General features: G+C 38.5%; 1 protein-coding gene across 2 annotated transcripts in view; it reads right to left on the bottom strand.

The window, feature by feature from the left end:
• The window catches only part of LOC140479039 (calcium-binding protein 39), a 66733-nt gene that overhangs the window by 23936 nt on the left and 20287 nt on the right, over positions 1–22510 (bottom strand). For both annotated transcript variants that reach the window (XM_072572828.1, XM_072572826.1), the window contains exon 2: positions 13662–13802. In XM_072572828.1, coding sequence (XP_072428929.1) covers positions 13662–13775 — 114 coding nt within the window. In that variant the 5' untranslated portion in view covers positions 13776–13802. The remainder of the gene's footprint in view (positions 1–13661; positions 13803–22510) is intronic.

Raw genomic sequence — 22510 nt, 5'->3', positions numbered from 1 at the left:
AGGGGGGTTCAGGGTTCACCCCCTTGTAGAACTCCAGGGAAAGTATGGGAGAGAGAGGGAGGGGCAGGTGGTCAGTCATTTAGAGACGGTGCCTGGATTGTCCAGGACTGTTCTCAGCAGCATTTCAGTGAGCAGAGTTCGTTTTTATTCATTGTACCTGGAAACAAAAGACGCGATCAGGATTGAAACAGCTCTTTGACGTAATGTTTCCATCAGGACCTTGAGATCCGACTTGGATAATCGAGACTTGGATAATCAAGGCTCCTCTGTACACTACATCAACAGCTTTACCCTCATCCACCTGTTTGGTCACCTTCTCAAAAGAATTCAAGGTTTGTGAAGCATGACCAGTTGACTCTACCTGATCACTTATTCCTTTCTAGATGATTATAAATCAATCATATCTCTTATAACCCTTCCCAACACTTTACCCACAACCGAAGGAAGGCTCAGATCTATAATTTCCAGTGTTGTCTCTACTCCCTTCTTGAACAAGGGAACAATGTGACAGATTGCCAGATACAATGCATTAAGTTCATTATGGTTGCTTAAAGGTTATACAAAAAGCACCTATGGTCAAGAACGTTTGTGAAATATCAGTGCAGGGTTAAATTCAGAAAGCAGTCAATATCCCTCATGCTACAGCCATGTTAGTGAACTATTCTTTGATTATAGGGTTAGAGATAAATAGCATGGAAACAGACCCTTTGGTCCGACTCGTTCAATTATTCAAATTTTTTTTTAAGTGTTTAGAGAATCTTATTTGTTATTGACAATGCTACCATTATTCTCTTTAGTCCTCCCAAATTGGTTTTAAGTGTTTGGAAACAGCTCATCGTGCTTTATAAGAGACCACAAGACATTCTTTAGGAGTCACTTGATCCCATGTGCAATATGATTCTCAGGGGTGGAGTGGGATGGGTAAGTTTTAATTTGATGCATTGAATTGTGAAGACCATCCGTTAAGTGGCAACAGCTCAATTACTGAAATAACTCAGATTCTCGATTTAACTGCAACACAGTGGTAATGCGAATGCCCGAAGGCAACTTTCCATCAACTGCAGCAATTGTTTGATGGCAAGTGCTGACATTTCTCAGAATAACTAACTGATTGAATCAGCACAGGCCCACTTTAGTGATACTTTTTAATTTTTTTTTCAGAACAATGAAGGCTCTGCAAAAACCCAAATTAATAAACCTAACCTAACTTTATAAACTGCAAAATAAAGTATAAACAAGTGTTGACAGTCAAAGATTAGTCTGATGTACAACTGGACTGAATGCCAAGTTATATTCTGCAGTTCAGAGATTTGCACAAGTTCAACATTCTTCAAATTAGCTAGATGTTTACCCTCTAAGGATAACCCAACGTTAAGACTACAGTGCAAACACACAAGCTCAATTTAAGCAAACCATAGACCAGATCACCAAGTTTCCTGACTGGAGGTTTGATAATGTGTACGATATTTATTTTGCCAAAAATGAATACTGTATGAAGATTATTAAACCATAAACAATCTTATATAATTTACCCAATTCAGCCAGTCATTATTTTGACCAAAGTGCTTTGCTAGTTACTTCCAAAAATAATCTCTAACTTTCTGAATAATAGAATGGTTTTCAGTCAGACTAATGGGCTATCAATTCAACCTCTTTTCTCACCCAGTGAAAACAAAAGCAATATTGATTTAATCTTACATATTCTGGCCTGTAACTGGATTTACTGAACAAAACAAATTTAGGACTCAAATACAGTATAACAGTCTTCAATAATTACTAATCAAACTTGTTTCCCCTTCATCTCCCTATCTTCCGTAAGTCCACAGTTTGGTATACATGCTGTAAAAAAAATTGTAAAAATTTGTTTTTAAAAGACAGGAAATATAATACCAGTATTTAAATAAGTTCTTCTGTAGAGTTATAAAAATGCTATGGTTTACTTGCCTCATATATACATCTACTATAAGATGCATGAATACCACATCTGTTGCTGCTCCACCCCTCAAATGATCATCTGGCTGCACGAATTGCTCCATTCTGAGATAACACACCTGCTCAAGGAGCACACACTTAAAGGTAAGCAGCATTTGCCATAGCACCCTATACCCAACATCTGATAGCAATTTCCATGTGCAGAGCACGAGATGAGCAATGCATCACTTTCAGCGCAATGTGAGACTAGAGCTTCAGCAATTATTGCAGCTGTGTATGTAAACTGACAAACCAAAAATAAGAGTTCAAATATTTGAACCAAAAAAATCAGCATGGGTTTGCACAAAACAGAAAACTGGCAATAGATTTAGGCAAATTTGAGAATTTCATTAAATAACATGACAATGTCTTGAAAATTCAAAAGCAAGTCTGCCCACATCAAAACCAAAACAGGAATCTGTTCTTCCTCTATTTTACATTACTAACATTAATTTCAGGCACCATTCTTGTTATATTGTCAATAAGCTTTCCTATGACAAATAACAAGTGAAGGCTTTGGTGTCACTTTTCTTGCTTTAAGCAAATCGCAATAACTTTTATGTACAATAAAAACCTTTTGGACTGTCAAAAATATGAAAAGCAACCAATGCTAATTATATAGTCTGCTCTTCCTTCCAAGCTAGACTTCAATAGAGTGAGCCTTTTCAAAGCTGTGTAGTGATAATGATTATGGCAGGAACAATAAGAAATGATGAAACAAAAGCTTCACATACAAACAGACTGATGAGCGTATTAGCCAAGGATGATTTTTCTTCTCATAGACACAGGAAACAAACTGAACATTAGACTCTGGTTCATCTAATTTGGACACTGCTAGCCTGACAAACTTTGCTGTCTATATTTATTCCCACAACTTGATAAAACCATGGATAAACTATTGCCTTAACTCCAAGTAACCAGGTAATCATGTCCAACAATAGGCAAGTAAATGACAGTAACTGTGAAAAGATCTATATTAGTTTAACAATACTAACTTTAAAAAAAATAGGAAAGCAGGTCAATGAAGACAGCTTAATGGTCGTCATGGTTCTGTGATAATGTGCCTACTTTTAAGTCAGGAGGCCTGGGTTCAAGTCCCACTTCTTCCAGAGTTGTGTCACTACATCTCTGAACAGTTATGGACCAGACCAAACATCCCTCAAAATATTCAGGAGATAGTCAAGACCCTAATGTTTTCTAATTTTAAAAGTAAATGTGAAGTGTTGTGTTCCAGATGCAATTCAATTGGTCAGACTACTCAATGTTATGCAAAACAATTTATCCATACAATGTACTTAAAATACAAAAATCAAAATGCTCAACAAATTAATAGAAATAGTAACTATTACTGATTAATTATTCCAAGATAGCAACATCCCATAAACATACCCTTGGAAAAGGTAATGTCAATAAAATAGATTGTCTCATGCAATTCTCGCAGGCCAGGAGGAAAAGCATCAAGAGAAAAGTCAGAGTGTAGCAGTGAGAGATATATTACAGCTTTGAAATCTTGCTGAGACCCCAGCAACAATTGCTGAAAGCTAAAACTAAAATCCTGGTTCTGTTTGAGCTTGAGCACACCTATTCAGGCACTCCTATTGATCAAACTTATTTTTAAAAAAACCAAGGCCTCTCAAACTGTTTATTTTGAGAGTTTCCAATAGACATCTTGACACCTCTGCCTTAAAACCTGCTTTCAAAAAAAAGGAAAAATTACACCTCAAGGCTGTAGTATCATTACATTAGAAAATATTTATAAATTCAAGTTACTTCACGCATCTCTGTTCAAATGACTATCTCCACAAACACCTTTTTCCATAGAGAAAGCTGCTCATTTAAGTATAAAACTGGTCTCTGCATCTGTGAATTCAATTTCAGCTTTGATGATTTCTTCTCAATGACATCAATTCTATTTGTCAACCTTCCACCATTTCAGCATACCCTGAATGATAATATATCTAATGGAATGAAATAAGCTTCTCATTTACTAAAATAAAAAAAACTGATCTTAGGTGATAAACAACTATCCTACTAACAAATTCAACATCTAAGTCATCATTAGCAGCATCACAAGCTTGTTCAAAAGATTTTTGCAGAACTTGAAAAAGGCGAACTGAATTCCTCAATACCTATTCTTGGATTTGGAATCCAATAAATGTCACATCCAGAAAGCTTTCCGCAACAGTCCAAAGTTGACATTCCAGACTCCAGAAATGAATTTTTCTTTAAAACTTTTTTTTTCCCCAAAAATATTAACCATATACCGCACTGCTTTGGAGAATCACCCAATAGATATGGACAAGAGATATTTTGATCCTGCAGCTGCCTTTAAAAAAAACAAATATGAAAACAAATTTCACTGAGGAAATTTAGTTAGGAGAAAGCCCTCAAAGTATCAGCTCCACCAAAATAAACTTAATGGTTGTCAAAGAGAATACCCACACCAATCGCCTTCTGATTAGTCTAGGCATTACCCTGAGAATTTGAGAGATCAGATGCAATTTTGCGATGGACAACACTTGCTGTATAGTCTTGAGGATGGGAAGAACTATGCTCACAACCTATTTAGGATTGTCACTCAGGCTCACAATATAACACATTTACACGTTTCAGAAGCTACATTATTAATACATAGGATCCTAGTTTTTGCAGACTGAAAGAAAATATATACACGGCACTAGTGTCAATGCAAACAAGGTAACAGCTATTCTCTGGTTCATTTTTCAAGGCAATGCATTAGCCAGAGTCAAATTGCCTTGTTTAAAATTTAAACATGATTGGGAGATAACTGACAGTTATTAACACACACTTTCCTCATGGCAACAATTTTCCCAAACAGAGCTCACTTGTCAAACAAATCAGCACACTCAAACAGTCTAAATGTTGTTTCCTTTTATTTTGATAACTTGTTGTGAACAGTTCTGATGAGTGCAAGACAAAAAGTTTCCACAAAATGTGCCATTTTACAGCAATACACAACAACTTTTATCAAACATGCAGGTAGGGGAGTGTTTTAAAAAAAAGCTCAAGAACTGGCAGGATCTTCTACATCAAGAGTGTGTTGCTGGAAGAGCACAGGTCAGGCAGCATCAGAAAAAACAACATTTTGTCTATTTCTATAATTATTTCTTTGTTACATATTGAACTCCTATTTCTTGCTTCGCTCAAACAGTTTGTATGCTTATCTTTAAAACTAGTTTCAACTGGGAAAGCAGTCTCAAGAACCAGTAATGAATAGTCAAATAGAACTAGGTATTGAACCATAGAAATAAACTTGCAATTTTACCTATCTGAAAGCTGATCATTGCTAAAGCTTACAATCAAGGTTTAGAAACTGAAAAATCAAAAAATACACTTTTAGCATAATTTCAGTTCTAAAATCTCCATTCTTAGAATACAAAAGCAGAGTGTACAAATTCTGGAAAGCAGCAGATTGAGCATCAATATCTTTCAAAAAGAAAATAAATACTTGTGAGACCACAAGTATTCTTAAGAATTCTGGGATCATGAAAGCTTCTGATTCCAAGGAGCGATCTATCAATTGAGCCAAAGCAGACAACCAATTAACTGAATGCAAACTATTTTGGAATATATTGCAGATGTGTAAAGAATAAAAGCTTCTTTGAAAGATAGACATCATAATCTTCGGGTTTTGCTGATAATCTCTCTCGCAAGCTAAAAATTGATACAACCAAGAAGCAGAAAAACTATACAATGAACATTAAAGCAAACAAAGAACTGATACTTCGAAGGTCAGGAAACAGTGTTCATTTAACAAAATTCAAACAGACAGGAAGGGTTTCATAAAAATTTTACAGATAAGCTCCCAAGGCTGCGTGATAAACAATCCTTTAAAACAAACCAATATAGTAATAATCAATTACAGACTGCTTTGCTTACTCACATAAGCACACGTGTAAATAATTCACTGCATGTAAAATACTTTATGATTATAGGATTTATTCCAAATAATATAGTGGCCATTTGGCCTATCAAGTCTGCACCACCAAAACTACATTAAATTTACCCCATTTTCCAGTCCATAAGACTTGAAGATTATGACAGTCAGTGCATTGACGATCAGTGTTGGGAGGTCATGTTATAGCTGTACAGGACATTGGTTAGGTCATTTTTGGAATACTGCATTCAATTCTAGTCTCTGTTATAGAACAGATGTTGTGAAACGTCAAAGAGTTCAGAAAAAGATTTACAAGGACATTGCCAGGGTTGGACATTTTGAGCTATAGGAGGTGGCTGAATATGCTTGGTATACTTTCTCTGGAGCATTGGAGGCCAAGGGGTGACCTTAGAAAGGTTTGTAAAATCACAATGGGCATGGCAGATGGAGTTTAATTTAGATAAATGCGAGGTGCTGCATTTTGGAAAAGGAAATCAGACCAGGACATATCCGCTTAAATGGTAGGTTCCGGGGAGTGTTGCTGAACAAAAAGACCTTGGAGTGCAGGTTCATAGTTCCTTGAAAGTAGAGTCGCACGTAGATAGCACAGTGAAGGCAGCATTTGGTATGCTTTCCTTTATTGGTCAAAGCACTGAGTAGGAGTTGGGAGGTCATGTTGCGGTTGTACATGACATTGATTAGGCCACTTTTGCAATATTGCGTGAAATTCACATCTCCTTCCTGTTGGAAGGGTTTGCGAAATTTGAAAGTGTTCAGAAAAGATGTACAAGAATGTTGCCAGGGTTGGAGGATGAGCCATAGGGAGAGGTGAATGGGCTGGGGCTGTTTTCGCTGGAGCATCGGAGGCCGAGGGGCGAGTGTATAGAGGTTTACAAAATGATGAGGTACATGGATAGGATAAATAGACAAAGTCTTTTCCCTGGGGTGGGGGGAGTCGAGAACTAGAGGGCATAGGTTTAGGGTGAGAGGGGAAAGATACAAGAGAACTAAGGAACAACTTTTTCATGCAGAGGGTGGTACATGTTTTGACGAACTGCCAGAGGAAGTGGAGGAGGCAGGTACAATTTAAAAGGCATTTGGACGGGTATATGAATAGGAAGGTTATAGAGGGATACAGGCCAAGTGCTGGCACATAGGACTAGACTAGGTTAGGATATCTGGTCAGCATGGACGAGTGGGACCAAAGGGTCTGTCCCTGTGCTATAAATCTCTGACTATTTCAAGAGTTCCTCCAAGTACTTTTTTTTTTAAAGAAGGTTGAGGTTTTTCCACCTCAACTACCCTCCAAAAGGAGCGAGGCAAAAGTGAGGACTGCAGATGCTGGAAACTAGTATTTAGATCAGAATGGTGCTGCAAAAGCACAGCAGGTCAGGCAGCATCAGAGGAGCAGGAAAATCGACTGCCCGAAACATTGATTTTCCTGCTCCTCTGATCTGCCTGACCTGCTGTGCTTTTCCAGCACCACTCTGATCTACCCTCCAAAGGAGTACATTGAAGATCTACGCAATCCTATGAGGAGAAAATGTTCCCTCAAATCCCATCTAAATCTTCCACCTTAAAATTATGCCCTCTTGTTATTTATTGACGCTTCAACTCAGGGGAACAGCTGCTTTCTATTCACTCTGTGCATGTCCCTTTATAATCTTACTCAACGTTGAACTGGTTATCACATTGGCTAACATGCAAGAGGCACCTAGTTCAAAATCAAGCAAAACAGCGATGCTGCCTTGTTCTTAAATGCAGGGTTCTTATGATGCAGTACCATGTCCCTACCTCAGAGCTAGGAGGCCTGAGTTCAAGTCCCACTTGCTTCAGAAATGTCATAACACAGATTGATTAAAGAAAATTATCTTCTATACCTCATCAGGTCCACCTCAACCGTCTCTGTTCCAAAGAAGAAAACCCGAGCTTATCCAGTCTCTCTTCAAAGCTAAAGCACTCCAACCAGATAATATCCTGGTGAAGCTCCCCTGCAGCCACACCATTGCAATCACATCCTCCTTATAACAGTGCATAAAAACTACTACTCAAAGTCACTACAACCAACAAACCCTCAATAACTCTCATCCAAAGTACCTGTCCTGGAGGGCAAGTATGATAGGTGTGGTGTTTGGGGCAGTTTGGGAGGTGGGGGAGGTTGACAGAACTGACAGAATATCTACTTATATTTAGATATAGTAATATGTGAGTTCTTGAATACCCTACATTCTCTACATACACATACCACTAGTGAGAAAAATATCCCAATTCTTTTTTTACACACAACAGATTGTAATAGCAACAATGCACACACAACCTGAAAAATAAAATCCATTCATCAATATTGAATTCTTGTAGGGATGTGAAAGGTGGTATTTCACCAGCTGCACTTTAACAAGCGTTGTGTCCTCGTTCGTTCTCACTCATCACCGGCAATATTTCTCAACTTCAGAGGGAAGCTCTTTTAAAGACGAGTTGCATCAAATACCAGAATGGTTCAAGTTCAGCCAGCTCTGCCAAGCTTAATTTCTCTTCAGTAATTAGACATTCAGCAAGTGACGGTTTGCTTTCATCCATTTCCTCCAATCACCAATACTTTGCAGACTTCCAGCATTGGTTGTTAAGAGGATTGCTCAGACCAGAAAATCAATCCATCTCTTTCAACTTGCAATTACTTCAACTACCTTTCTTTAAACTGGTTTTAAGCTTGTTGACCCAGGTGCAACAACCATTTTTCTTTAAATTTAATTCAAGGTGAAGATGTCAGTACAAGGGAATGCACGTTCAGTTAATGGGATTCAGTAACAACATTAAACACTTCCTGACTAAATCAAATATATCCTCTTTGCAACGTGATTTGTTTTGCCTGCTAGAGCATTATGCTGAACTCAAGAGGTACTTTTGACTGAGCCAAGACAAATATCCTGAAACATAACATGTCAATGCCTCCAACCACCAAAAGATTGGCACCAAAAGAATTCGGAAAGGTCTGTACCCAAATTCTCAGTTGTATTTACAACTTCAGAGATAGTATAAGAATTGTAATTTCAAGAAATTATATCTACTTGTATCTGTTTTCAAAATTAATTCATGGATATTTTGCATTAACAGCCAAAGCAAAGATTTATTGCCTATTCTTATTACTCACTCCTTAACTGTGAACTGCTGCAATTCATGGGATAGTGTTAGTCAGGCAGTTCCAGGATTCTGACCCAGCAGCAGAGAAGTAATAGCAAAATATCTCAAAGTCAAGATAGTGAGAGACTTGGGTGAGTAATTAGAGGTGGTGGTGTTCCTATGCGTTTGCTGCCCTGGCCTAAGTGGCAGAGTCACAAATTTGGGCTGTGCTACCAAACAAGCTTTTGTAACCATTGCAGAGCATTTTCTAAATGGCAGATACTGCAACTACATTGCACGATGGTGGAGAGAGTGAATGCTTAATATGTTGAATGGGATGACTATCAAGTGGACAACTCTGCCCTGGATGGATTTGAGATCCCAAAGTGTCACTAAACCTGTACACATCTAAGCTCTTGGCAGTGCTTGGCAGATTTGTGGAATCAATGTTGCAGCCTATTCCTGGATATCACCCAGATCTTGCTGCTTCAGTATGAATAACAATGAATGGAACTCAAAAAAAAAAGTTACCCCCACTTCAAATATGATGATGGCTGGAAGTTCATTGATTTTACAAAGATAGTTAGGCGAAAGACAGCCCCAGACGAACACCCGCAACTACATCCTGGTAGCAAGGTGACTGACCTCCAGCAGACAATCATCTTGTGCTAAGCATGAATCCACAGAGAGAAGAGATCAAGGATCCCTGGGGACTTCAAATTGCGTTCAAGAGTCTTGATGCCATACTCAGTCAAATTCACTTTTCAGGTCATCTTTGGATTAAGCCTGTATTGAGGCCTAGAATTAAATAGTCAATTAACCTTATGGCCCAAGATCCCATGGGAAATAGTGATAATAAAATGGTTGAATTTAGTGAGTTCAAGAATTAATACTTTTGTTAAAACCCAGAGTCTCAAATGTAAGCAAAGCCAATTACAAAACTGAAGGGGTCAGGCTCATAGAATCCCTGCAGTTCAGAAAGAGACCACTTGGGCCATAATGCCTGCACAATCCCGCCAAAGATGATAGTGAGTTTCAGTGAAACATCTCATTCCAAAGATGACACTTCCAACTGTGCATCACTTGTTCAGTTCAGATTTTTGTACTCAAGTCCAGGAGTGGATTGCTAATGAACAACAACCACTGATACTATGTCAGTAGTTAGAGTCAGATCAGAGAAAGAGACCCTTTGGTCCAAATCGTCTATGCCGACCCAGATCCCAATCTGACCTAGTCCCATTTGCTAGCATTTGGCCCATTCTATACCCTTTCCATTCATAGATCCATCCAGATGCCTTTTAAAATGTTGTAATTGTATTCGCCTCCACCACTTCCTCCGGCAGCTCATTCCATACACAACACCCTCTGCATGACAATGTTACCTCTCGGGTCCTTTTTAAAATTTTGCCTCATCTTAAACTATGCCCTCTAGTTTTGGACTTACCCTAGCTAGGGAAAAGACCTTGGCTATTCACCCTATTCATGCCCCTCATGATTTTATAACCTTCTCTAAAGGTCACCCCTCAGCCTGGATTAATTCATAGAATGTGAGCATCACCAGCTCGGTCGGCATTTATTGCTCATCCCTAGAGACCCTTGAGAAGGTGGTGGTGGTGGCTGCTTCTTGAACTGCTGCATTCCATTTGGTGTAAGTAGTGCACAATGCCAGTAGGGAGGAAGCCCCAGGATTTTGAATCAGCAACACAAAGAAAGACAAAATATATCCAAGTCAGGATGGTGAATGGCTTGGAGGGGAACTTGTAGGTGGTGGTTGTTCCTATGTATCTCCTGCTGCTCTTTCTAGGGGGCAGTTGTTATGAGATTGGAAGGCACTGCCGAAGCAGCCTTGGTGAATTCCTGCAGTTAATTTTTCCAGATAGTACACAATGCTGCTGCTGTACAATGATGGAAGGAGTAAATGTTTGTGGATTTGGTGCCAGTCAAGTAGGCTACTTTATCCTGGCTGGCGCCTAGCGTTGAGTGTTGTTGGAGCTGCACTCATCCAGACAAGTGGGGAGCATCCATTAGACTCATGATTTGTGCCTTGTAGATGGAGGACAGGCTTTGGAACATCAGGTGGTAAGTAACTTAACTGCAGGATTCCTAGTCTTTTACCTGATTATTTAGACAATATTTATGGCTAGTCCAGTTTCACTTCTAGTCATCTGCAATTCCCAGGATGTTGATAGTAGGGGGCTAAGCAGTGGTCACTGCCCTGCACTTGTGTGACTTGAATGTTACTTGTCACTTATCAGTCCAAGACTGGATAATGTTCAGATCTTGTTGCATTTGGACAAGGACTGCTTCAGTATGAAGAAACATGCAAGGAACTATAAAAGCACAATGCTCAGTACCATTTCTGACATTAATGATGGAAGACCAGTCACAGATGAAATGGCTGAAGATGGTTAAAGCTTATGATACTATGGTGAAGAACTCCTTCAGAGATGTCCCGGAGCTGAAATGACAGACTGCCAACAACTACAATCCTGTGCTGGTTTGGACGACAACCAGTGGAGAGTTTATCCAGCCTCCTGCTGACTCCAGATTTGCTAGACCTCTTTGATGGCACACTGACAAATGCAGTGACTCTCATCTCCACTCTGGAATTCAGCTGTTCTGTCCATGTTTGAACCAAGATGGTGTCAGGAGCTGTATAGCCCTGGTAGAATCTAAACTAAGTGTCAGTTAGCAGGTTATTGCTAAACATGTTCTCCTGACAACACTTATTAACATCTTCCATCGCTTTCCTGATGATCAAGGGTAGACTGATGGGTTAGTCATTGACTAGGTTGAATTTATCCTGCTTTTTGAGTAGAAGACATAACTGGTATCTACCTTCCAATGTGGAAAATTAACAAGTGTTGTAACTATAATGGAACAGCCTGGCTAGGGGAACAAGGTCTGGAACGTACATCTTCCACACTATTGTTGAAAAGTTGTCAGGATCCATAGCCTCTGCAGTATCCAGTGCCTACAACTACTATTTGCTATCACGTGGAGTGTAAACCAAATTGGCTGAAAACCGGCATGAGATACTGGGGACCTCTGGAGAATACAGGAATGCTGAAGATTGTTATCTTTTGCATTGATGTTCTAAATTCCCAATCCATTAACAGTGAGGATAATTGTGAAGTCTCCTTCAACAAGTTGTTCAATTTTCCACCAATTCACAACTGGATATGGCACGGCAGCAGAATTTCAATTTGATCACTTATGTCTCAAGTTAAGGTGGTGACCAGTTAGGGCCAAGATGAGGAGAAATTACCTCACTCAGATTTGAGGATCGCTGAAATTCTCCAAAGCAGAGAAGGCTGTAGACGGAAGTTCATCCAGTATATTCAAGATGAAGATTGACTAGATTATTTTAAGGAACGTGGGGTGAGAGAGATTGGGTGAGAGAATGGAATTGACTTTGAAGTTCATTTGTGAACTTATTGGCTGAATGGAGTGAATTCAACAGGATATATGCTTCTATGAGCCCAAATGAGGCATTAGCGTTATTACTAACAAGTTTCACTTGATAGCAGTGGCAACACCACCTTCCATTATGCTTATGATCGAGTGTTGAACAATGGAGATGTGAAAGGACTGACTGGATTTGACTTGGACTTTTTTGTGGATGGAACATATGTAGTAATTTTCCATGCTAGCGGGAGGAGCTAATATTTTATATATGCTGGAACAGCTTGTTGAGAGACATGGTTATATCTATAGCACAAATCTACAGTGCTACAGCAAGATTGTCAAACCACACTGTCATTTCTGCAAACATCTAGCTCAGCCATTTCTTTAAATCACAGTAAACTAAACTGGCTGACAACTGTCTACCATGGGAAGCCAATTTAATGGAGAAATTTTAAATGAGAACACTCTACAGGCCAGACTGGTTAAAGATGATAGTACTGCTGTTCTGGGTTCATGAACTCTGAATTTTTTTCCTATCAATTAAGGAGCCCAGATGAATTCCCACTCATAGTTACCAGCCATTCCGCACTTGTCAGGAGCTAATGACACAAAATGGAATAGAGGCCAGGCGGTGACAAATGTGTTAAGTACGAATGAAGTCAGTTTAGCACTGGGTTAAATAAATTCGTTAAGTTCCTATAATGGCCAAGTTGAAACTACTGATAACCTAACTGGCAATATCAAAAGATCCATACACAAAATTTATTCAGTTTAAAATGGTTTACACATCCCTTAAAAAAAAATCAGAATAAGGATTTGGTGCACATCCATCTAAAAATGTCCTGGGTAGTTACAAGAACATGCTAATTGCACAAGAAGCCTATATAATCCTACAGCAGTGTTTAGAAAATTGACAGTTCTTTAATTGCACAAGATGCAGATTCAGTTCAGATTATAACTTTTATATTTTTGCAGCATAACACATTTACCACTGGTCTATTTTGAGTGTTAGAGAAACATGCACAAACAGCTAGCCTAAATTTTGGACAAAATAAACTGCAATTAAAACATTTAATTGACAACTTTTTGATTCTTTATAACCATTACAACATTAAGTAGTTTCTACCTCAAAGGCTCAACAGCAAGTTACATGTAGTTGTAGCAGCTAGAGAAAATGCTCGATTGAAATAAGCATTATTGAAATTCTCATTTTGTACTCAATATCAAAAATATTGTGAGGTGATGTCATATGCTTAAGACACTGTACCTTTTCTGCCTTTTTGTCAGAGATATCTTGTTTTTCTAACACCGCCATGCTCTCCTTTAGATTTTTTACAATGTCCGCAGGAGACTTATGGGATTTGCCAAATGGAAATGGCATTGTTGCCAAAAGACCAGATTATTTCACCTGCAAAAGGCAAAACAAAAGTGATTTTAGAATATTATTATAAATAGGACATCCTTAATAGTTTAAGAACTTAAATTTTTTGACCACTATATCAATATTCAACAATTTAATTTGAATTGTCCAAGTTAATCAACTTAAAAGGAATGGTGGAAAATACACATCATAAGCAACACTGAATATTTGCTGGTTCCAGATCAGCAAGCAATAATGGCAGAACTTATTTGAATCAATTTCTTATAATGCTCAGTAATCTAAAGCATTCCTTACTAGCCTAGCCACAAATATTGAGAAGTCCGTGGTCACTTGCCAGAGGCCCTGGAGCCATGCCCCTTAAAGTGATGGTGTAACAACATTAATCTATTAATGTCATTGACAATTGTCTCATTAAGGGCAAAACACAAGTAATCCCTGTAAGATGCGTTCTGAAATAGGTCCGCTGGTTTTTGAAAATTTCTTCATATTGCGAACTATATGACTTTGCTCCATACTAAACAAATCAAAGAAGTCAATAGCCATTTCACTCCAAAGCTTTTTCAGGTAGTTTGGCTGCAATTGGATGGTATCTCACAAATTATGACATCTGAAGTACTCTGGACAATCAAAACTTTCACAATCATACTTTTAAGTTTTCAAAAGCCCTCAATTAATTAATTGTCACATTCTTATTCATGTAGGACACAAGATCTGCTGATTCAAATGGAAACAATTAGTGTTGCAAGCCAGCTAGTTAATTGGGGATAAAGATCTTAAAAATTGTACTTTTGATTTATAAAAAAAGTCACATGTGACCTCAACGCTCATAATTACACTACCCTTGCCTAGTTTTACAATAGGCTCAATTCCCTTACTGTTTAAAAAAAATCAGTCCATTTCAGCTTTGAATATTCTTAGTGACCCAACCTGCCCATTCCATAAATTCCACAGATTCACTACGCATGGAGAAGAAATTCCTCTTTATCTTTCTCTTAAATAGGTGACCTTACTAGATTTTGCCCTCTGGTCCTGGACACTCCCACTGTGATTGCTGAGAGACAGTCCTCCCAATTTTGGCAATGTCCCCCATATGTTAGTAACCTAGATGGATTTTCATGGCAATCAACCTGATCATCATTAGCCTTTTAATTCCAGACTTATACTGAATTCAAATTCTATCATCTGCCATTATGGGATTCAAACCTGGATCTCGAGGACATTATTGGAGTCTCTGGATTATTAGTACATCATTTCCCCATTACTATTTTTGATGTCTAGCATAGCTGCTTCTGATCTAAGCTTTTACGTAAACTGATTACTAAATTTGATCATGTTAAGGTCACAATTCTCAGCAAACCTCAGCCTCAATAAATAAACGTTTTCAACAGTACAGCTGGCAAATAATTCAAAGCTCCACAATCCACATTCTGTCAAGTAGCAAGCTTGTTTATCTATCACCCTCAACTCTGACCTAATTGTATCTCTATCTCCCAAAAGATAAGATTTAAAATCACACCTACGCTTACATTCCCTCAGATTTGTCCCCTATCCTGGCCATTTCATCCCTCTCCAACTTCCCTCTGCTCCATTTTCAACTGTGCAACCTCAGTAGTCTTCAGAAGTGACTGCTCAAACACCATAACGTGGAAGAGCCAGTGCTGGGCTGGGGTGGACAAAGTTAAAGTCACAACTCCAGGTTACATTCCAAGAGGTTTATATTTGGAAGCACTAGCTTACGGAATGCTGTTCCTTCATCAGGTAACAGCTACCTGATAAAAGGAGCAGCACTCTGAAAGCTAGTGCTTCCAAATAAACCTGTTGGACTATAACCTGTTGTTCTGATTCTTCACTTTGCTCAAACATCAGCATTATTACACCTTCCTCAATTACAGTTAGCTTTAAGTAAAATGTTTGAGCTAAGTTTTCTAAATCTGTTTCTCATATGTGAAACAACCTGGGCATTGTTCTGTCCAAAGTGCAATAATTAATGCAAAGTTTATAGTTAATGAAAAATGCAGTGCAACTAAGCAGCAATAGGAACCAATTTATAAACTCAAAATCATCAGACTTAAAAACAAAGCATACAACATAGAATGAAGCCATTTGTCCCAATCGCCAACTCTTTTAAATAACAAAGCAAATCATATCAATAGATGGATTTAAGACTTTAACCTCCTAGAAATGACTACAGCTCAATATTAGCTGCTATAATCATTCAGCACTGAACAGGACTATCTCCAAAATGTTATCTGTAATTTAGCTGGATGGTTATATAGTTTGTAAGGTGTCCCCTTTTGCTGAATTTATCTGGTACAAGTCAGAACAAATAAAGTAAATTTCCATTTCTTAGAATTTTATGGAACACTCTTGATAATAAATGTATCTTATTTAATTATCTTAGAACAAGTTGACATAGCAGAAAGTATGTTCACAGAAGTTTTCCCTGTTCAGAGAAGCGAGAAACCAATAATTAATTCAAAGCTATGTTAATTTTAAAAAATTAAGTGGGTGTTCTGGAGATGTCAAGCGTCAATTTTAAAAATCCCCCAACAGTATAAGGAAATACCAAGAAAGGAAGGGTTTCACAATAGGAAGTCACATACCAGGAGTGGTTCTTCAGAGTTAAATGGGGAAGACGACTGCTTGCCTAACAGGGTCCCAGATTAATTTGGCTTTAATCTTCCTCTTATTTGACTACACACCTTCACAAACTCCACTTACGTATCACCTTATTTGAGGACAGGTTTCCAAGATGCAAACAAGTGTTCATCCTGGAACTCATCATACATGTGCTGACCAAAACACCACCACCAAATTTTCAGTCAAAGACTTGGCAAACTTCAAGCAAGTACACTGGCATCATCTTTTGATTTCCAAATGGATTAAATCTGAATTCAGCAATCCAGATTCATGTGATTAAAAAGCCTTTCCAAACATTTTTTAAACTTTGCCTCACAAACCAACATAAAGAAACTTATAACATTGAAGAAAAACAATTGCAAAACAAAACAAAACATTGAAGAAATTAAGGTATGAGACTCAAGTCAATTCACAACATTCAAGTAATATTAGTCAATGAATGAAGAGATCCTTCAGGACATATTTTCAATAAGTAACTTTAGAAGAAAAGCAGCTTTAATTCCTATTTCTTGAATTATTTTTCATCATTCTGAAACCTAAAAGATTTTTGTTTTAAAACTGCCATCATTCTGGGTCTTATACTTTCGATAAAGTATCCATATGAAATCAATGTGCATCTACCAAATAACTGAAGGTTTGTTAGATATAATGATTAAATGTGTGCAATCTGGATGTGATAAGCAGTGTATCAAACAATGTTGACATCATGGAAACTAATTTCTTGAGAAACCAGAAGCATTTCAGGTCATAAAAATATAATATTCAGCCAATTAGACTAAGGTGCTACCTTGATTACTTTTTAACGTAGGAAACAAAGTTGTTACTATACTTCCAAACAATTTAACTGGCTGTAAAGGACTTTGAAACATTAGAAGGTTCTAAAAATTGCTTTATGAAGTAAGTTTTCCTTTTTTCCGTAATAAGCCAATGCTGTCAAACCGCTTACATGTGTCCTTTTTAATGAAAGAAAGTAGATATTTGGTGATAGATACTATCCACAAAAATTAGCAAGACTTAATGTGGGATAATGGAGCAAGCAGAAGGAATTTTGAGCAAATTGTAAATTTGCAGAAGGATCAATTTTTACCAAGGAGGACTGCAGCAGTCATGACAAGAGACAGTAAAATTTGGAGGTAGATAGACTTAACTTTATTCAAGATAAACCAAAATGCTTATAGGCAAGGAAAAACCGTAATTTAAAAACTAAGTAAAATTCAAAACTTCCCAGATTTACTCTATACCCAACATGCACAATTTATGCTTTATGTGCAAAGTTTTCACATTCAACTCAAACATGAATAAAGCTAGATTTGGCCATTGTGGAATCTATAGTTAAAAGGAACTGACTAAATGCAATAAGTGCAATGAAAAGCTTTGCTCTATCAACAAGTCACAACTATGCATGCATAAGATTACACTGGCCCTTGGAAAGTTATAGCTCCTATCTCTGCATCTAATCAAATTTAGTTGAGAAACTTTTACGGTTGCAGTTTACTGAAAAAAATGAATGAGCTTGAAATTCTAAATATGAATGGAACAGATGAAACCCCACAGATCATCATAAAGATTTATAGAACTTCAGTTAATCATCACACAACATTGATGCAGCTGAGAATGCAAGTGGGATTTTACTTGTTTGTAGATTCAATTAATATGTGCGAAAACTAAGAAGCCAACACAATGTCTGTATAAGCTGAATGCCCAGTTATCATCTTTGGCATCCCCAGTGTCAAGGATGACTTGCTTCCACTTTAAAGGGTGAATTCGAAGGTGGCTACATGGCCCAATCCTGGATTACAGACTCTGTTACAAGAGGGATAGATGATACTTGATGAGGCGGGTTGCTCCGGACCTCAACTTTCCGTTTTGTGCATTTGCCTTGCACATACTCCATTTGATGATGCATGACGTAGTTGGCACGTTCGCAGATGTGTCTTCTCCAGCTTGTGTATTCTAACGCAAGCAATGTCCGTGTGTCAGTGGGGATAATGCATTTGTTTAGAGGGGTTTTTAAGGGTGTCCTTGTAGTGTCTTTTCTGCCCTATTTTAGATTGGTCACCATTGCAGCACTTGGAATAGAGAACTTGTTTTAAGGAGCGGCAGGAGAATCATCACCCAAAACGTTGATTCTCTTGCTCCTCAGATGCTATCTGAACCTGCGGTGCTTTTCCAGCATCACACTCTTTACTCTGATCTCCAGCATCTGCAGTCCTCACTTTCTTCCACTTGTTTAAGGAGTCTTGTGTCAGATATTTGAACAATTATGGCGTTCCCACCATGTGCCTGTGAATGGATCCTCATATTGAAAAGCCTAACCGACCAGTGGATTTGTAGAATTTGTAAAGGCAGTGCTGGTAATAACTCCGCCAGGGATGTAGAGTGTTTGCTGTACAATTTCCATGTTTCTTACAGACACTGGAGGGTGGGAATCACTACGTTGTAGACCATGTGTTCAGCACTGAAGTGGAGATCTCAAACTTTTAGCACACTGTTCCTCAGATGTCCGAAGGCTACAGTGGCACATTGGAGTGGATGTTGAAGTTCATCCTCAATGTCTGCTCACACGGAGAAAAGACTCCCGAGATATGGGAAATTATCCACATTGTTAAGGCACTGCCATGGTGATTGAGGTAGGGTTATTGTTATGTACAATTTGTAAAACCAGCAGTTTTATGTTGTCATCCAGCAACAAGTGCTGATACAACTGACATACTGAAGAACAAAATATCAAGACAAATTATCTACAATTTTATGAAAATATAGTCAACCATTTTGGTATCACAAGGTATGTATGGAGGGGAACTACTTAAAACCAGAAGGCTTTGCCTTAATACTTAGTCACAGATACTCCTTTTGCTTAAAGAACTGAATCATCTACTTGGCAGCAATATTCCCTTGATATCAAAAGTCTTTACTGGCTTTCCAGCACTTTGTGACATTACAGCATTTCAAGCATGCATATGTCAACAGACTGACCCATATGCTTGGTCATTCTGATGGAAGCATTTAAATAAATTGACTACGTACAAATTTATCAAAGCTGGCCTGAACAAAAATTGAGCCTTGACAGAAGTAATGAAGAGCCCAACAGAATGGCACTTAATGACTTAACTGGTCATAGGTGACACAGCATTTCCTAGGCGGACAATCATACTCGTTGGGTTTGTGGGTTCTTGTGTAGCTGATGAGCCCATTCCTAGAGCTGCATTTCTGACAACACATTGAGCAAGGGTTTCCAGGAGGTGGAAGTGATCCTTTACTTTAAGATCTGACATTTCTTTCTTTGGTTCCTTTTCCATACTTCCTCTTGCTAGTGGTGCTTTCAAAGAATTCATGAATCGCAGATTACCCAGCGTACGGAAATAAGCCATTCAGCATATCGAGTCTACACTGACTCTCTGAAGAACACCCCACTGTCCACCCTATCCCTACAACGTCCATGGCTAATCCACTTACCCTGCACATTCCAGAACCCTACGGGGCAATTTAGCATGGCCAAGCCATCTAACCTGCATACCTTTGCACTGTGGGGGGATACCAGAGCAGACCGAGGAATCCCGCAATGACACAGGGATAACATGTAAACTCCACACAGTCACCCAAGGCTGGAATCAAAATTAGGTCCCTGACATGTTGAAGCAGCAGTGCTAACCGTTGTGCCACTGTGCTGCCCCTGTCTCTTCATGGAGTCTTCTTCAATTCAGTTTCTTCTGAATAGGATGCTTTTATGCATTAACCACATGGTTAACCTAGCAAAGTTGATTTTAGAGGACCACAGCCTCAACGTTAGCACTTTAAGCTGCTTCAGGACACTGTTAGTATGCCCATTCTCCCAGCTGATGGCAAAATCCATCTCAAACAGCATTGATCTGTCACGTCAAGAGTCTTGATTTGACACCTGCACATAGTCTAGGTTTTGAAGCCATACAGAAGAATTGAAAGTATTACTGTCTTATGTGCAAGGATTTTGATATCAGCACCAATAATCCAGTCAAAAAGTCAAATCCTGAGATGTGCAAAGGCAGAGCATGCAGACTGAATGAATGCTAAGTCTCTGCATCGATGTCACCATTAAATGAGAGGTAGCTTCCTAGGTAAGGGAAATGTTCCATGTTTAGTTGATCATAATATAGTGGAGTGAACTAGAACCTGATGGGGGATGGGTTGGTAAAGGATTTCAGTCAAAGTAGAGGCCAAGACCAACTCTTTGGTATGCTCCCATGAAGGCTTTAAGTGATGCTTGTAGGTTCTTTTAAGAGCAGAGATGACGTTATTTCCAAATAGTGAAGTTCCACAAGTGAGGAACATCCTTTGCAGTGTCCACATCCCTGCTTAACACATCTTGAACTCAAAGGATTCTGTTGCATTACCGTTACTGAGGACTGTCGCTGACATCATCATGGAGGATGCTGATTAGTTTTATTGGACAACCAGTCTTCCACATCACTTCCTGTCTGAGTGACATACCTTGGTCAAATTAATGAAGGCCATGAAGTTGCTGAGTAGCGAAAATCATGTCCATAGTTCCACGGTTTGGTCAGAAGCCACATTTGCTTTTGTGAAGCATTTCCTCAGAGACTGAGAGAAGGCGCCTAGCTAAAATTCAGGTGATGATCTTCCCCAGAATAGTGAGTGGCAAAGCTTCTCAGTAGATTGTAGGAGCTACCAAGGAACCTCTAGTCTCCATTTTAGGGGTACTACATAAATCAAATACTTTAAATTTTCATAAAAACAGGTAAGATACTGAATGCAATTAATACAGCCGTGGGGTCAGGATAGCTCAAGGGGTGGGACATGCACTTCCTTTACAACCAACACGGTAACAGCAATGTGTACCATCTATAAGATACACTGCAGTAACTCACCTAGGCTCCTTCAACAGCACCTTAAAAACCTGTGAACTCTTCTATCCAAAGAACAAGGGCAGCAAATGCATGGAAACACTACCACCTGCAAGATCTCCTCCAAGCCACACACTAGATGAACTTGGAAACAAAACTACTATCCCTTCATTGTTACTGATTCAAAATTCTGAAACTCCCTTCCCAAGAACCCAAGTAGACCCAAAGAACTCAGTAGTTCTTGAACAAATTTTAAAAATCAGGCAAGTCCTCTACAAAGGGGCTTTCTGCCAGTTTTACTAAGTTTTTTTTAATAATAGTCCATTACATAAATATAATAATTCCTATAATAAAATAACTTTGTTTCCTTGTGCTTTCATTCATATTGATCTCCCCAAATTACAACAGCTTTCAAATGCAATTGATTTCTCACAAAAATCTCAAAATCTTCAGTTATTAAACATGGCATGCAAGACAAAATTGACAAGAGATTGAATCACACATGGGATGTGGTTGGTGCTGCTGGGTCAGCATTTTTACCCATCCTTAGTCACCCTTGAGAATGTGGTAGTCAACTTCCTCCTGAGTCACTGCAGAACATTTAGTGCACAGGCAGTGCTGTGGGGGAGGGAGTTCCATGATTTGGACGCAGTAACACCAAAGGAATGGTACATCATTTCTAAATCAGGATGATGAGTGGCTTAGAGGGGAATTTGAAAATGGTGGTCTTCCCATGAGCTTATTGTCCTTTTGGATGGTACTATTCATGGGTTTGAAATGTGCTGTCTAAAGTGCCTTGGGAATTTCAAAACACTGCAATGTACAGGGAAATGTACAGCACGCAAAAGAAACTTCTTTCATTTGGATCAATTAATAGACTACTTTTAAGGAGTTTGAACAATCATAACTAACTTCCTTTAGATTCAGGCTTTCGAAACAAAACCACTCGCCCCAAATCCTTTACGATCTCAAACATGCGAAAATTATTCAGATGCAACGTAATTCTCCCTTTCAAGGGACAATAAATATCACTATCATGTAAATGTCAGTTAATAGATTTTTAATCAGCAAGTACACCAATCCATTTCTTTCATGTATCTCAACCCATCAGATATCCAAAAACCCAAATGAAGTAAAACAAGAACAGTAAATGCTGAAAATCAAAAAAACATAAATTGCAGTTTAAACTCAGCAGATCTGGCAGTATCTGTGGATAAAAAGCAGAGTTAATGTATTGAGTCCAAGAACCTCTCT

The sequence above is a fragment of the Chiloscyllium punctatum genome, chromosome 6 (assembly GCF_047496795.1).
Source record: "Chiloscyllium punctatum isolate Juve2018m chromosome 6, sChiPun1.3, whole genome shotgun sequence".
Lineage (NCBI taxonomy): Eukaryota > Metazoa > Chordata > Chondrichthyes > Orectolobiformes > Hemiscylliidae > Chiloscyllium > Chiloscyllium punctatum.
This window is presented reverse-complemented; position numbering and strand designations above follow the sequence as displayed.